At 44.4% G+C, this 16,243-nt stretch overlaps 1 protein-coding gene across 2 annotated transcripts in view; it reads right to left on the bottom strand.

Moving 5' to 3' along the window:
* Positions 1 to 16,243, bottom strand: part of WDR20 (WD repeat domain 20) — a 263,372-nt gene that overhangs the window by 141,276 nt on the left and 105,853 nt on the right. For both annotated transcript variants that reach the window (XM_086937827.1, XM_086937828.1), the window contains exon 2: positions 9,142 to 9,324. In XM_086937827.1, the coding sequence (XP_086793953.1) occupies positions 9,142 to 9,324 (183 nt within the window). The remainder of the gene's footprint in view (positions 1 to 9,141; positions 9,325 to 16,243) is intronic.

Raw genomic sequence — 16,243 nt, 5'->3', positions numbered from 1 at the left:
TAACGCAGAGACTCAAACCTGATTATCCAGCTCCGAAGTTGGCAGCCAAGGCCATTACACCACATCCTCTCTTCACTTTCATGGTTAGTAGTTGGTCCCATTTTAGGCTGCGCCAACATCAGAAATGGGCTGGTACAAGCTGCTTCCTGACGAGAGCCCCAGCACTTCTTTTTCTACAAATAATCACTGCCAAGCTTACACAACTCATACAAACTGTGCACTGAACAATTTGGGCCATGGCTAACGAGGTGGGAATATAGCAGTTCTACCCCCCTTGCTCTTAAGTTTAACAATCCAAAATACCTCGAACACTTAATTAAAGGGTTATAAGCAACATAAGAAAAAGGCATACTGAAAATAGGTAATTTGTTGATACTTGGCAAATTCCTAATGTTGGCACAATTCCAGGGGAAGAGCGTCAATAATGCTTTAGATACATTTACCTTTTACAGGATTTGACATGCGGTATTGACTAATTACCAGATGAGCTGTTTCTTCCACTTATGCACCTCACTGGGGTCCCTGACTCACAGAGATGGGTCTCCCGACTGTATAGGTTATATATAGACTGTGTGACTATTGCTGACAAAGCTGTGCAAAAATGGAACAGGATCTAGATAAGAGGAATGAAGATGGAATTTGGACATATTGCTGTACTCAAACTCAATATGTACAAATAAAACGTAAGGCGCAAACTACTGCATTTTATGTACCTGAATACACTGTACTCACCAAATTTTCAACACTCCAGACCCTCACCCTGTTAAAAGATGTCTTCTAGATGCAGCCTGATTTTTTCCACCTAGCCTGAGAATATCCATGTGTTAATGTTTACAGGTCTGAAACTGCACAAGTTATCTGTGAGATTTTAGGCATAAATATAGAGAGCTTCCCTTGGTTAATGGTGCTGTGCTATAGTTTTCCTCTCCCTGTAACAGTAAAAAGGTTGGCTGTGGTGCCGAGACCCATGGGGCACAGGGTCAGAGCTGATTTGCATATCGCCATTGTCTAACCCAGGGTGGTGTGGAGTGCAAAAAAACGATGGATTAGGACCCAGATCTTTTGACTGGGTTGAATGTGTGACATTGATCCTCATTCGGTCCATCACCTGTTGTTTTTGCAAACTCGCTATATGTGTACTGGGGATGCCCAGACGTGGGTCCCAGGCACTCCACACCACTGGAGTCAAGCTAGCCGGGCTGATGAGAGGTGTTACCTCGAAACCGGTCCGGTCCTCGGATGCTTGATTCCGTTCTGGGAAGGACATGGCTTTTGTAGTTCGGACTGGACTGTTCCCATGGGGCACAGGGTCAGAGCTGATTTGCATATCGCCATTGTCTAACCCAGGGTGGTGTGGAGTGCAAAAAAACGATGGATTAGGACCCAGATCTTTTGACTGGGTTGAATGTGTGACATTGATCCTCATTCGGTCCATCACCTGTTGTTTTTGGATACTCTTGGCAAAGCATAGAGTGCTTGATTCCTGAATGAAGGGCCCACCCCTGGAGAAGTGTGGCTCAATGATTAGAGCTGCAAACCCAGATGCAGAGGTCTAGCCAGGGACCAGGGTTCAATTCCCCGCCTCGGCGGGTCTTGGGCTCAGAATTCCACGGACCTGATCATTCTCGCCTCGGTGCCTATTCCAATCATGGAGTCCCACTCTGCAACTCTGGGCAATAGCTTGCTTAATCCCCACAACGGCCCGCACAACGCTAAGGATGCCTGGCCTCCACCTTGGGGGTGCCCAGGAGTGGACGCCTCACAAGGAAAGCCAGGATGGGTTCCACAGCGGTATTCGTACAAGCGCCTTGAGACCCTTACGGGTGAGTAGTGCGCTATACAAGTATCAATTTACATTTTCACCCCCAAAAATTAAAGGCCGGCTAAAAGATGCGGCACTTAGTGGCGAGTCCGCTGAGGTATATGCTGGACTACAGGCACTGCTGGCAAGGCCAAAGGATATCTGTGGCCCACTCAGACACTAACTAGACAGCAGGTCCGATGGTGGTACGCCATAAAGAGAAGGGTGAAAGCTGATATACAAGACATAACATGTAAAGATAGGTCAATATGAGGTTTGACAGACCCCATAATTGTCCCCTTGCAGTGATCATATTTACAATGCTTGGAGAATCACATAATTAATAATGGTGTATTTGATAAATGTAAATAATCTAAATGTGCATGGTAATCTAGAATACAACTATATTCAACGTTACGGTCGTATATGTGCCTGTAGTACAGGTTTGAAGCATTTGTATTTGTCTTGCAATTCGGAACTAATAAAAAAAAAGTTTAAAAAATACTGTTGATTTTGCTATGGATAATAAGCATTGTTCCATGAGCTGGGTAACACGGAAGGAAGCCAGTCTGTTTAGAGTTAGGGATTCATATGTGAATGGCTTTCTTCTACCTTTCATGCAATCGCAGACTCATTTTGGGTTTCGAAAAATCTGATTTTGTTTTACTTAAACTTGTAAGCTCCCTGTTGAAGATTAAATTCATGCAAGATAGGTCTAATACAAAATGTACTATATGCCCCCCTCACTGAGAACGAGGGTATATAAGCTGTATTAGAACGTTATTTGGGGACAGATTAATTGTCATTTCCAGGGTGCATCAAGTCTAGTGTCACACAGAGTAAAGCTGTAAATATTTCCTTTCTGAAGGCTATAGGAAGGCACATTAAGATTCGGACAGGCTTATTGCACTACTTGAAGACACCATAGCTGCTGGGAGAGGAGACTAACAACATCCTTTTTAATGGAATAATACTTCTTTTGTCCCACTAAGATATGCTGGTGAGGGCAAGGCTATCTAAAATTAACAAGCATTTGCAATGCAATGGTCTCGGCATCATTAAAGGTAGAGCTATTGGCATTGCTCATGACATTTTTTTTCCTTTAAATCAAAAATAAATGGCATTGTCATTAACATTGCCTCTGCACTCACTACTCTGCACTCACTACTCTGCACTCACTACTCTGCACTCACTACTCTGCACTCACTACTCTGCACTCACTACTCTGCACTCACTACTCTGCACTCACTACTCTGCACTCACTACTCTGCACTCACTACTCTGCACTCACTACTCTGCACTCACTACTCTGCACTCACTACTCTGCACTCACTACTCTGCACTCACTACTCTGCACTCACTACTCTGCACTCACTACTCTGCACTCACTACTCTGCACTCACTACTCTGCACTCACTACTCTGCACTCACTACTCTGCACTCACTACTCTGCACTCACTACTCTGCACTCACTACTCTGCACTCACTACTCTGCACTCACTACTCTGCACTCACTACTCTGCACTCACTACTCTGCACTCACTACTCTGCACTCACTACTCTGCACTCACTACTCTGCACTCACTACTCTGCACTCACTACTCTGCACTCACTACTCTGCACTCACTACTCTGCACTCACTACTCTGCACTCACTACTCTGCACTCACTACTCTGCACTCACTACTCTGCACTCACTACTCTGCACTCACTACTCTGCACTCACTACTCTGCACTCACTACTCTGCACTCACTACTCTGCACTCACTACTCTGCACTCACTACTCTGCACTCACTACTCTGCACTCACTACTCTGCACTCACTACTCTGCACTCACTACTCTGCACTCACTACTCTGCACTCACTACTCTGCACTCACTACTCTGCACTCACTACTCTGCACTCACTACTCTGCACTCACTACTCTGCACTCACTACTCTGCACTCACTACTCTGCACTCACTACTCTGCACTCACTACTCTGCACTCACTACTCTGCACTCACTACTCTGCACTCACTACTCTGCACTCACTACTCTGCACTCACTACTCTGCACTCACTACACTGAGCGGCGTTGGGTAACATCAACCGCCGTATCCTACTCAAAATGTTGTAATGTGGCATAAATATAATTGCACTCAACCTGGTTTGCCGCTTTCATATCAAAGTGATCCCATTAGGGCAAACTGGGATCTTTTGTGTCTTTGTTCATAAACATCACCTGCAGTGTCACTCAAGGCTTGGCGTTGTTGCCAGCGCTTTTCAGTATCTACATGGTATCCTCTCACTAAGATTCTAGATTTCTATGAAACAGCCAAAACGTGTGCTGACTTCTCACAACTCGACCTCAAGATAGACAGGAGTTCTTGCAACCAATATAGGTTGTTCCTTTGCCTCTCCCATGTTCACCAGTTGATGCTGAAAAACTGATTTTACTTGAATGATGACAAAACTGAGATCCTCCTCATGGACTTGGCCAAACCTCATCATCACCCTTTCGTTTGGTCAGCGCCCCTTGGCTCTCCTCCATAGCGTAAGTCCAGTACTCACAACCTTGGTGTTCTGTTTGCCAGTAAGCACAAACTCCTACCTTAAATAAATGTTTAACCAGATCCGCCTTTAATTATCTTTGATTGCTGTGATGGTTTTTCCCCTTCTCTATTTACCTCAAAAAATTGCTTTTATTCTTCCCACTGTAAATTTCTAGCTTGACTGTAGGAGCAGCTTGTGCATAGACCTGCATAATAATTATGTCCCTAATCTCCATAGAGTTCATAATCCATTCATCCTGGCTTATTTTTGTCCTGAATTGCCATGACCATGTCATGCCTAACCTGAAAGCCCTGCAGTAGCTGCTCGTAAATGGACAGAGTAAGTGCTCTGCTTCATCCACAAAGCCTCACACTAGAAGACTCCTAGCCACCTGTCAAAGACTTGTGTCCTATACCATCACCCCAGAAGTCTAAGATTTGCGAACCAAAAATTACTCATGATCTATCTGTTCAGGGTACAGTGTTCTGTTGCCCCCCTGCACCCTCCCAGCTAGGCTTTCACTATTTAAATATCAATGCCTTCATTTATGAGTCAGTTTTCTATAAGAGTATCTTACCTGCTGTAGTGATTTGTTTGTTCCAAGTTGGCAGCCTGCCCCAAGCCTCCTCGCCCCCTAAAAGAATCACACAATGATTTTCGCTCGCTTGGTTCTGCATCTAGATATGTGCGTCACAACCGGCTCATCAGTGGCGCGTGGTCCTTTTCAATGAAGTGGATTGTGGCTGACCAGCCACGTTTAGACATTGAGTTTAGTATTGAATGTACTGTTGTAGTAGGTACACACAGGGATGCCCCCGGAATGCCGCCGCGGCCGCCCCGGAAGTCAGGCACGGTCGCCTGTGACGGGGGGCGGAGCCACGTTCAGAGCGGAAGAGGAGGCAGGCGGAGTCGTTGCGTCTCGCGGCCCGGGGCTCCTGTGAGCGGTGTGGAGCCCCGGGGCCGCGCCAGCAGGAGGTTGGGCGCCGCGTGCTGAGCAGAGTCCCCAACATTGGCCAGGTAAGTTCAAAAAAAGGCTGGGGGGGGGCTTGGTGCACTTGTGTGTGTGTGTGCGTGTATGCTCGTGTGTGTATGTATGCGTGCGACGGTGACGGCGAGGGAGGGAGGGAGGGGGGGGCCTCGGTGCACGTGTGTGTGTGTGTGTGTGCGCGCGCGTGTGTGTATGTGTCAGGGGGGGTGTCTCTGTATGTATGTATGTGCGTGCGTGCATGGGCGCTTGTGTGTGTGTATGCGCATGCGTGTGGGGTGCTTGCGCTTCCCAGGAGACAGCGCCTGGCCACAGCGCGTGTTCCAGTTAGAAATCGCCTGGAAGGATGCGCGTGGCCAGGACTGTCTCCTGGGACTGCTACTCGCTGACATAAGATCTCGGCGGAGACGCGCTTACGCGCGTCTTTTAGCCGAGACCTAAAAAAGGCTCCTTTTGAGGCGAAGAGTAAATAAGTTCGAGAGGGAAAGGGCACGGTTATAAAGCCGATAAAGAGAAATTTTGAATTACAGTTCCAATTTTTTTTACTTTTCTTTTTGTTCAGCACTATTGTTGCTATTACCTTGTAAGAAATTCTTTGTTTAATTAACATAAAATAATTGCAATTAAAATATTAGTATCATAAATAAACAGTCCCTTGATCATTTAAAAAATTTGATATGTTAATTAACTAGGTCCATTTGTGTTTCCCAAATTCGCCAATTGATATACAACTGTACCCACAAAAAATGTTTCTCTGGTTACATGCTGTACTGAAACACTGATACTACATATCCACATCTTTTAGCGCAGTTGTTCATTAATCATAAAATAAATAACCAATGATTAAGTTCCCAGGAATATACAATAAAAGCTGTAATTATTGTGTGACATAGTGCAAATGAGCTATAAAGTGTCTACGTGCGAGAGCTGTAAACATTTTGTCCATCGTGCAAATGAACAATAAAATGCCTCTATGCTTTCATATACTCTTTAGAGCTTTATTACTTAAGTTGCTAAAAAAAATGAATTATTGGTGCAAACTACAAAGATAATAAGTAGCCTGAAAACTATAACCGTATATTTTCCGAACCTTTAAAATGTCCCTTAACAATAATTATAAACAAGTAAATTTAAGCTACAGGCACCAGCAGTTTTCCAGCAATTGTTAAAATGTTTATCATTTGACATATCAACGGAATCGATGCACTCAAACATAAAATAAGGGCAGGGCATGCTAATCTTGCCCGAGCCTTAAGGAATAAAGGTTTTAATAATGCACAACATGGTAAGCAATTTAGGACATATGTAATAAGGTTTCACACAGCCACCTGCAAAATCTAAATTCTGTAGTTGGCCATTGTTGTCTCCACGTTGACGTGCCCTCCTTAGTTGGGTATTTGCCAAGTCTTAATTTTAAAAACGTTTCCTTCATACGAGCAGAGAAATAGGTATTCAAATAGGGCAAATGAGAGTTAAATCACAGCGTTTATGGCACAAAAGCTGCCTTATCCATATTGAAGCAAAGCCGTCTGAAACTGAACTCCGACAAAACAGAAGTCCTTATCTTAGGCACCTCCCCCTCTGCCTGGGACGACTCTTGGTGGCCAGAGTCCCTCGGAAAAGCACCCATCCCGACGGACCACGCACGGAACCTGGGCGTCATTCTGGACTCCTCACTCTCGATGACCAGACAAGTCAATGCCGTTTCATCTTCTTGCTTCAACATTCTTCGCATGCTCAAAAAAAACATTTCGCTGGATCCCCACCGAAACCAGAAAAACGGTCACCCACGCACTGGTCACAAGCCGACTGGACTACGGAAACACCCTATACGCCGGTACCACCGCAAAACTTCAGAAAAAACTCCAACACATCCAGAACGCTTCAGCCAGACTCATACTAGACATCCCGCGCAATGACCACATTTCTGGTCACCTGAAACACCTCCACTGGCTCCCCGTCAATAAGAGGATAACATTCCGCCTCCTAACCCACGCACACAAAGCACTTTACGAACTTGGACCGAATGCCTCAACACACAACTTTCCTTCTACACCCCCTCTCGCCAGCTACGCTCCTCCAACCAAGCCCTGGCTGCTGTAACTCGCATCAACAAAACCACCATGGGAGGAAGATCCTTCTCCTACCTGGCGGCTAAAACCTGGAACTCACTTCCCATCCACCTTCGCCTCACTCAAAGCCATCTAGCATTCAGAAAGCATCTTAAAACTTGGATATTCGACAAATAATTCCCCACTCCTCCCTAAGCGCCTTGAGACCCTCTGGGTATGTAGCGCGCTATATAAATCTCTGAATTGAATTGAATGAATTAATTTGAACATCTATTTTTTCAAACTGTTTAAAACTGGGCATTGTCATTCCTGGAAATCTAGACTGCAGATCAAAACTCTGAAAGCAGAGTCAGGGTCAGGTGAAAACAAGTAATACATATCACAACAAAAATGACCCTTGCACCACCATGGACCGTCTTTGGAGGCCAAACTCTAATCTGATTTCGGCTTAGCCAATTGACCTCGGGATTCCAAAGACTGATTTACAGGCCTTAATTACTAGTAAATACAATAATTTAGCATCTATCCCTTTGGTAAGAGGCGAGCCGTATGCATTTGTTGGCTGTAGCTTAGCTCCCAAAACTTTAAGATATTCATATGATCAACATCTCAATGATTTACATAAGCATTTGAAAGTGTAAATTGAAGATTGCGTTCTTGCCCTCAAAACTATAAAAATCCTTTTAAACGAGACTAATATCAAATAGAACACTCAGGTATGTACGTGTCTTCACCACTTCAACTGACCCACCTCATCCCGCCATGATTTAGTCTAAAGTTTCACTGGGGCAATTTTCATGATTTTAGTTTTTTTTAACATTCAGTTACAGACCATTAGCTAAAATATAATCATCAAATGCATTAATCAATCTTTGTAAACCTAACTGAGTTCGACTCAACAAAATCGTATCAGCGTATTGTAAATAGCTAAAATGCACTTCAGCAAGTTTCAGAGGATGGGTATTGACAGACTCAAGGTGCTGTAGTAGGTCTGGCTAAAAATATTTTATAAAACAAGGTGAAAGTACACAGCCTTGTTTAAAGCCACTATAAGTTTTAATTTTTTGAGAGAAAATAAAACTGTCAATTAACTTGACTTGAACCCAAGTATTGGTATACAGGAGTATCATAGCATTCACCAGCTTTCGGGGAATCCTGAAAGTTTTTGCCATAGTGATGCTCATGGAACTGAATCGAAGGCAGCTTTTAAATCTAAATCTATTAAACAAATGTATAGATTTTGTATTTTTTAAAAACAGCCCGCTCAGCTAGTAACGTAAGGGCCAACAAATTAGTAATTGTAGATTGACCCTTACAAAATACAGTCTAGTTAATTGGGATTATTTCCTGCAATGCTGCCCAATTTTCCAAAACAATCAGTAATTGAGAAGCAAAAACCTTAGCTTTTACATCAGTTAAGGCAATTGCCTAATACGCACCTCTCTCATGTAATGCTAAATGGGTCACAGTTTACTGATTTCTCTGTATTATGATGTTATGTTGACTAAGTATTCGATGCCAGAGAGTGTAGAGAATGCAAATCTTGGGCTGTTTTCTGGAGAGGTTACTAGAAAACGTTATCAATGTGAGAAAAAACACACACAGCCATTTAACTACTTCAATATATCTAGCCTATGATACAATACACAATCCTAAACACATTTTTTATACTAAAATACGCATTACTGTTTGAGAATGAGCACAACGATATCGGTACTGTGTATACATACCAACTCCAACAGCTACTTACTTCCTCATTAAATAGTTTGCTAGTTTCTTTTTTTATAGGATCTATAAGCTGTACTTGGCCCGCCGAAAAGCCAACCAAAAGGGAGACACTTTCTGCTGTTGCAGTAAGATGATTGAAGTCATGACACGTAGGTTGCGTTCCTTTGTATATTCGCTTGTCTATTGGTTTACTCAAGTCCGCAGCCTGAGGGGGTAAAAAAAATATATATGCATAAGAAAGGTAATACAAAATAAGCTAATGTTAAAACAAATAAATTGTGTAAAATACATTTAGTGTGGGCTTCCTCTAAAACACATACTAGATGAACACAGCAATTAAAATATTCACTAGAACTATTTATCCACTTTAAAACCCACATCGAATAACCAGATGCATACACAAAAGTAAAGTTATTTCAAACATAGGCTCATGTAAACTATAATAGCTATGTAAATGTTAATGAACAAGATGCATTTCATCTAGGAGGTTAAGAGTGACATCAAACTCTAGTTTCGCTCTCATTGTTTATTAGATGTCACTCCCAACTCTTCAGTGAAAAAAACATACCCACTGTTCAGTTGACCAAAAATAATTATATATGTCACTGGTAGGGCGTCAATTCCACAGCTAGACATTTCTAAAGAAGTTACAAAATGTTTTATGATAAACACAAGATACTAGAAATGAATAAATGAAACATCCACACATTCTTTGAAAGCACTGGACTACTACAAATTAAAAACTAGCTAAGCTTTTATGGAACGTGAAATAAATAAATAAAACAAATTAACAAATCAATTGGTTTAATGCAAATCAGGTTCTGTGCTGACACAATGACTAAACAAATGTTATATATTGCAAAGGTTTAAACGTCATAGATATTTGAACCCCTTCCAAATGCAAAATGTTATTCTGGCGCCACTCAACCAGTATATAGATACTAAAGCAGGACTGGTGTACTCCCTGATCCCCAAAAAGGACCACTCTCTAGTCAATCCCAGACCACTGATCAGGTTTATCCTTCCTAGACGTACAGATGGTCACCTTGCAGGACATTAGCCTCCTGCTATACCTAGGAAACGTCATGTCACGGATGTATCTAAAAGACAAGTACTTTAACATGCCAATTCAGCTAGTCCATCACTAGTACATTTGAAGGAAAACACCCTGAACTGGTAGTATTGTCCACTTACCACAAACCAGTCACTACAGCTCCAAAGCAACAAGCCCAGCCCTTAGTAGGCTCCGGGTCTAAAAGCAGCGACAGGTAAGCATACCTAAACATAAAGAGCGATGGCATTCCAACAGCTGATGCCGCTTTCAGACACGGTCCTTTCCTTCATCAGACTGTCGTGAAACTGTGATATTGGTTTCATGCACAGCGATTGTACTAAACACTAGCTTACACCTGCGCTGAATACAAGAGTCTCCAAGGCAGTGGGCAGAAGTGGGAAGTTATTGAGAGGATCTAGCATTGGTAACAACCAGGGCTCAGCTTTCTCTGCTTTGGTGGATCAGGAAATTCAAGTTGATTCGTGTTGCAAGTGCCCCCATATTCTGTACATAAAACAGCATAAAATCAGCTGCTTAGTGGCAATGATTCATTTGTCAAACTTGTTTTTATTGAGTTTACACAAAAAGTATCATAGCAGATGGTAATGCATACAATCGTTTCACCCGTATACAGCGTTCTTAGAGCTAATTACTTGAACAGAGTATGGAGGATGCTACGAGTGCCTCTGAGTCACATACAGATTACCAAAGTGTTACATTCATCAGATTCTTAAGATAATGAAACGTAATACAAAGAAAATAGGTAAAAAGACCAACAAGCTGGGTGCGTCAAACCCAGTCTATATGTGACCCTGGGTGACTGGGTAATGCGGAGCGTAGTCTGTGATGTGCTCTGGTGTGAAATGTTACGCCATTTAGAATTGGAATAAGTGTAATGCTCTAACCCTGACGGAGCAGGTAGTCAATGGTAGACAAGAAATAAACTAAGGAAACCCAAGCATCCCTATGAATATCACTCATGCATTTCATGGTTAGTGCCCTCCATAAGCAGACCGGTCATTGAGTCCTAGCCAGAGCAACCTTCTTCATGCTGTGGCCACAGCAGTTTTGGCAGTACCCAGACAGCCACATGATGGCCTGATCCGATGTAGTATGATGTTTCAGATTTGGGTCTCGAAGCCCCAAAAGCGCTAATTCAGGAATGGGAAACCCTAGTAGGTCTTAGATATGAGCAAGAATTTTGGTCCAAAAAGGGCGAATAACCGGACAGTCCTACAATCTGTGATAAAATTGCTGAGGAGGCTGCAACCCCTCCAGCATAGGTCTGTTGTGTTGGGGAATATCTTTTTGAGTGTAGTGGGGTATAGGTACCAGTCATAGAGTACCTTGTAGTGGGCCTCCTGCTGCGCCAGTGAGTGGTTGTGGCGTCGTATGTCCCTCCATAAAGCTTTCCATTGCATGTCAGTGATGTCCTGCGCAAGTGTTCGTTCCCAAAAGTCAAGGTAGCAAGGACGGGGTGTGGTAAAGTGTGCAGTAGTAATGTGTATAGGAAGGAGATAGCCCCTTTCATTGTGCCTGCCCACGTTAGGTAGCGTTCTAATGGTGTGGGTTCCCTCGGGCTGCAAGGTACAGTGATGTATTTGGAGATAATGAAAGTAATCTGATTTGGGCCAATACTCACCAACAGTTTTCAAAAGTGAGGCATCCCAGTTATGGAAAAGGTGTAAAAGCGAGACATCACCCCCCTCCCTCCATGCGTCGGATGGACCCAGTTGTAGTGCGGGGCGGTGGGGGGATGTGGGGAACGCTGGGTTGTAGTGTATAGGCGTGAATGAGGATGGAAATGTTGTCCAGTCCGTCTGTCGCAATACGTCGTCCCAGATGTGAAGGGTCGTTTTGGTAGGGGTGCTAATATAAGCAGTTGCTGGGCGGTCTGGTTTCGGCTTCCAGAGGAGATCCCAGATCACCCGACCCGCTATCACCCGGTCCATATGTAACCAGGGTTTGTCAGACGCGCGTTGGGAACATTCGACTATGACACGTAGTTGTGCTGCTTTCTAAAAGTGTGTCAGGTCAGGCATCGCTAGTCCTTAGTCTGTGGGTTTCCATAAGAGATGATGGGGAGACTCTGAAATAAGTGTAGAAATTTTGGAAGGATCACCAACTTAATGGCATGAATGCTGCCGAGCAAAGACAGGTAGAGGGGTGACTCTCTAATAGTTGCAGCTGAGGGTTCAATGCTATGCGCAAAGAGTAGCAGGGACAGGGGTCCGATGCTACCCCATTTACCATAATTCTGGCACTAAGGGCTGCAAAATTAGTTTGTATCATATTGATAAAGGCGCCGCACAATTCAAACCTACGGAGGACTGGAAAGAGAAAGGACCAGTCCACCCGGTCAAACTCCTTTTCGGCGTCCAGATCTAGGAGTATGGCAGGGATCAGTTTTTTTTTTTTAGACTTTTTTCAATTAAGTGGATTACCCTACGTACATTACCGTGTGTTTGTCTGCCCCTAATAAAACCAGATTGATCCGGGTGTATGAGATCTGGCATCAATTTATCTAGACGAGAGGCCAGTATTTTGGATTACAATTTGGTGTCCAGATGAAGAAGTGCTATGGAGCGGTAGGAGCCACAGAGCGGAGGGTCTTTCCCAGCCTTAGGGATCACAGTAATTAATGCTTCGCTCATGGTGCGTGTCACCCATGACGAGGACCAAATGTGATTAAAAAGGGTGGTTAGTTGGGGAACAAGTTCAGAGCTGAAGGTTTTGTAGAATTGCGCTGTGAGACCATACGTCCTGCCAGTTATTTCTTGGGCGAACATCGCTTTCCCCCAGGCAGGGCTGCGCCGAAGGAAAACGGCGGCAACCGCGTCTCTCGTTTCGCACTGGAAGACTTCACCTGGCTGCTGGATACCACCTGCTTCTCAGGGACCCCCAGGAAAGGGCTGCTCCGAGTAAGACGTGCCCCTGACTAGCCCCGGTAAGCCCGCTCTCCGCCTCCGTGCACCTCAGCAGGCTGAACTCCGGCCGAGTCGGTTGCCTCCCGGTCTCCCTTCAATAACTCGCCTTCCCCAAGTCTCTGTGCAGCCCCACTGATTCATTTTGCAGTACTTCTCATTTCAACAGCATCAGTGAACAAGAGGATGACTACAGAATACAAAGAAAATGACAGCATCATTTTCCAGGTTGTCTTGCAGTTTTCAGATTTTTTTTCCATAATTGCCTTGAATTTATTACATCGAGGGGCTTTGAAGACATTTTAATGCAGTGCCAAGTATGGCTTTGTGGAGGCTTCAAAGCGCACAACAGGGTGATCATCACTTTGTGGGAGCAAGAGACCACTGCTGCCAATTTTAGCTATATGGTAATTGTTCCTACTTATAAGATAGTTACCCCGCTTGCCCTCAATTGGACCTTATCTGGGTAACTTTAGATCTGTGTGATCCTGATTTTAATAATGCTTTTAACACAGTGATATTGTGCTTCTAATCAATGAAACACTTAATATGTAAATGCCCATGTGTTTGGGATATTTGGGTAGCCAAGTGCAAACAACTGTGCAAGGTAAATTACTGGAGTCTCAGGAAAACTGAACACTTGCCCAAGATCAAACACTGTGGTTAAGGGGAGTTTGGTGTCCTCATTTACCAGCTGCTAATCCAGCAAACCGATTACATCGTCACTAGCATGATGCATACAATGTATGCCAATACCAGGTCATCATATGTAACATTTACCTCCGATATACCACAAACGGAAAAGTGCAAAATGGCTTGATGAATAAAAATGCAGGACATAAAATGGTTTCTTAACAATGGTCATGGGGAAGTTGAGGAGGGAGTGTGATGAGTCTGAAGGTGCCCTGACGTTGATAGATTAAAGAGGTCCAGCTGTCTCCTCACATCAGTAAAGCTTTAAAGTGCTTTGCTTTCAGATTTTAAACACCTCCCTGTGCCTCACAGTCTGTCCTCTCAATTTGAGTTGGCTTCTTGCCCGACTGCCTCCAATGTGCTCAAACAGCTACACCCCACATATGTGGCAACATTTATAAAGGACCACAAAGTGCAAGATCTAACCCACCTCAGGCAGTACTGAAGTTATTCTTCTGCTCAAAACACACTGTAGCAAACAAGAAGATGGACGGAGTGCTGGAACGTTTCAACCTCTCACCCCAGTCAAGAGATCGGAGTTTAATTTGTTCTTTTAATCACTTTGCCATCCCCGTTTGGACCCAGCCATATGCCAACCAGCTGTGACCCTGCTCCTCATGGCAACAGTCCAGCCCGAACTGCCAGGCCAGGTCCTCCCTGGACCGGAAACCAGCATCCTTGTGCGTCCTTGACCACCACGCCATCAGAGTCAAACTAGCCTGGCAGATGAGGGGTGATACCCTAAAACCGGTCCCAGGTTATTGATTTACGGTCCAGGGAGGACCTGGCCTGGCCTGGCAGTTCAGGCTGGACTGTTCTTATGGGGAGCAGGGTCACAGCTGGTCGGCCGTTTCCATGCAAACCTTTACCACGCATGTATTACAACGCATGCGTGGTTACCACGAAAGCCTTTACCACGCATACCTTAACTACGAGATACGTAGTAAAGGCATGTGTGGTAAAGGCTAAAAAAAAAAAAAAAAAAAAAAAAGGGGGCTTGACAGGGTCTCCCCCCCCAAAATAAAGAAAAAGCTTGGAATAAAAAGGAAGGTTGGAGGGGGGTCTCCGCCCCCCCAAAAACGCACCTGATGTGACGAAGCGGAAGCAAATCGGCGTAGTTTGAGAGGAAACGGAAAGAAACTTCCGCTTCCTCTTTATGACGTATGATGTCAAAAGTAAGATGATGGAGGAGACGACGTGAAGAGGTTGGGGGAATTTTAGTAAAAAAAAAAAAAAAAAAAAAAAAAAAAGATTAAGGGTTAAGGGCAGGGGTAATTATAAGGAGTAGGGGCTGGGGGGGGGGGGGGGGGGTCATGTTATGGTACAGGGGAGGGGTATAACCTTTACCAAGAGTATGCCCTTATCATGGATGCTTTGCTGGTGTTATGTAGGTCGGGAGAACATGGCGGCCGGCTGACGCCACGGTCGCAAACTCCGCAATCGTGGGAGAAATGACTTGAAAACTTGGATTTTAACTTAACGTAATTGCAGCTTGATGGAAACTTAGACACTTGGAAGGCTTTTCCACTTACCGTGGGCAGACCGGGAGCTTGTTTTTTGGCGTGAGCGGCGGCGGTGTGGAAAGAGCAGGCGGAGGCTCTGCACGGAACGGCTGGGCAGCGGCTCTGCTCAGAGCTGCCGAATACGTCAGCACGGAGGCGGCATGGAGAGAGAATCAGTTGGGCTGCCCCGTGCTGGAAGAGTGCTCTGCTTTGGGAAGGCTATCCAGCGTGCCAAGTCTTCACAAAAAAGACGGCTTTTGGGCTGAGGCAGCAGCAGTGTTTCGACACCTCCGAGGAGCTTCAAATAGAGTTTTAGGGTGCCCTTCCCTAAATCCCCATATGTTATTCTGATATCTTTAGGGGGTTTAAGGTTAATTTCCAATCATGTACACCCCACGGTGGTGAAGGGGAGAATTGTTTAAACCGGACTTTGGAAATGAAATATAATTGTGAATGGGACCACAAGATTAACTTAAAAGTTGATGATAATGGAGGAACAACTACTGCCTGTATGAATTCAAACAAGAAAAAGGGTCGTGGAAAAAAAAGGCCCTCTCTAATTCTAATTCAGTCTCTGGAACACAACAAGGGGCTGAATTGTCCCCTTAACAGAAAGCCCAGGCCCCAGCCGAGCCAGTGTTCCTTCCTGAGGAGGGGGAAAAATCAGAACTAACGGTCACTGATCCTAATGAAAGCGCATGCACATTAAAGAGCAATCCCCTTAATTTGGGAAAGGGTTCTTCCCTGGAAAATGTAACCCCTTTGCTAGATAAAGCTTCTGAAATACAACAGGAACAAGAGGAAGAAATCTATACATCGCAGGATAGCCCAAAGAAACATAACAATAGGGGACAAAGGGTTCAGAAGGGGAAAGGGGCATTAGCTGCGGTGATCTCAACAAGAGCTGCCAAAACGGCAAAAAAGAGCAATTGAAGAAGGGATTGACCCCCT

The sequence above is a fragment of the Lissotriton vulgaris genome, chromosome 9, assembly GCF_964263255.1.
Source record: "Lissotriton vulgaris chromosome 9, aLisVul1.2, whole genome shotgun sequence".
Taxonomy (NCBI): domain Eukaryota; kingdom Metazoa; phylum Chordata; class Amphibia; order Caudata; family Salamandridae; genus Lissotriton; species Lissotriton vulgaris.
The sequence above is the reverse complement of the archived record's forward strand: the minus strand, read 5'-3'. Positions and strand labels throughout refer to the sequence as shown.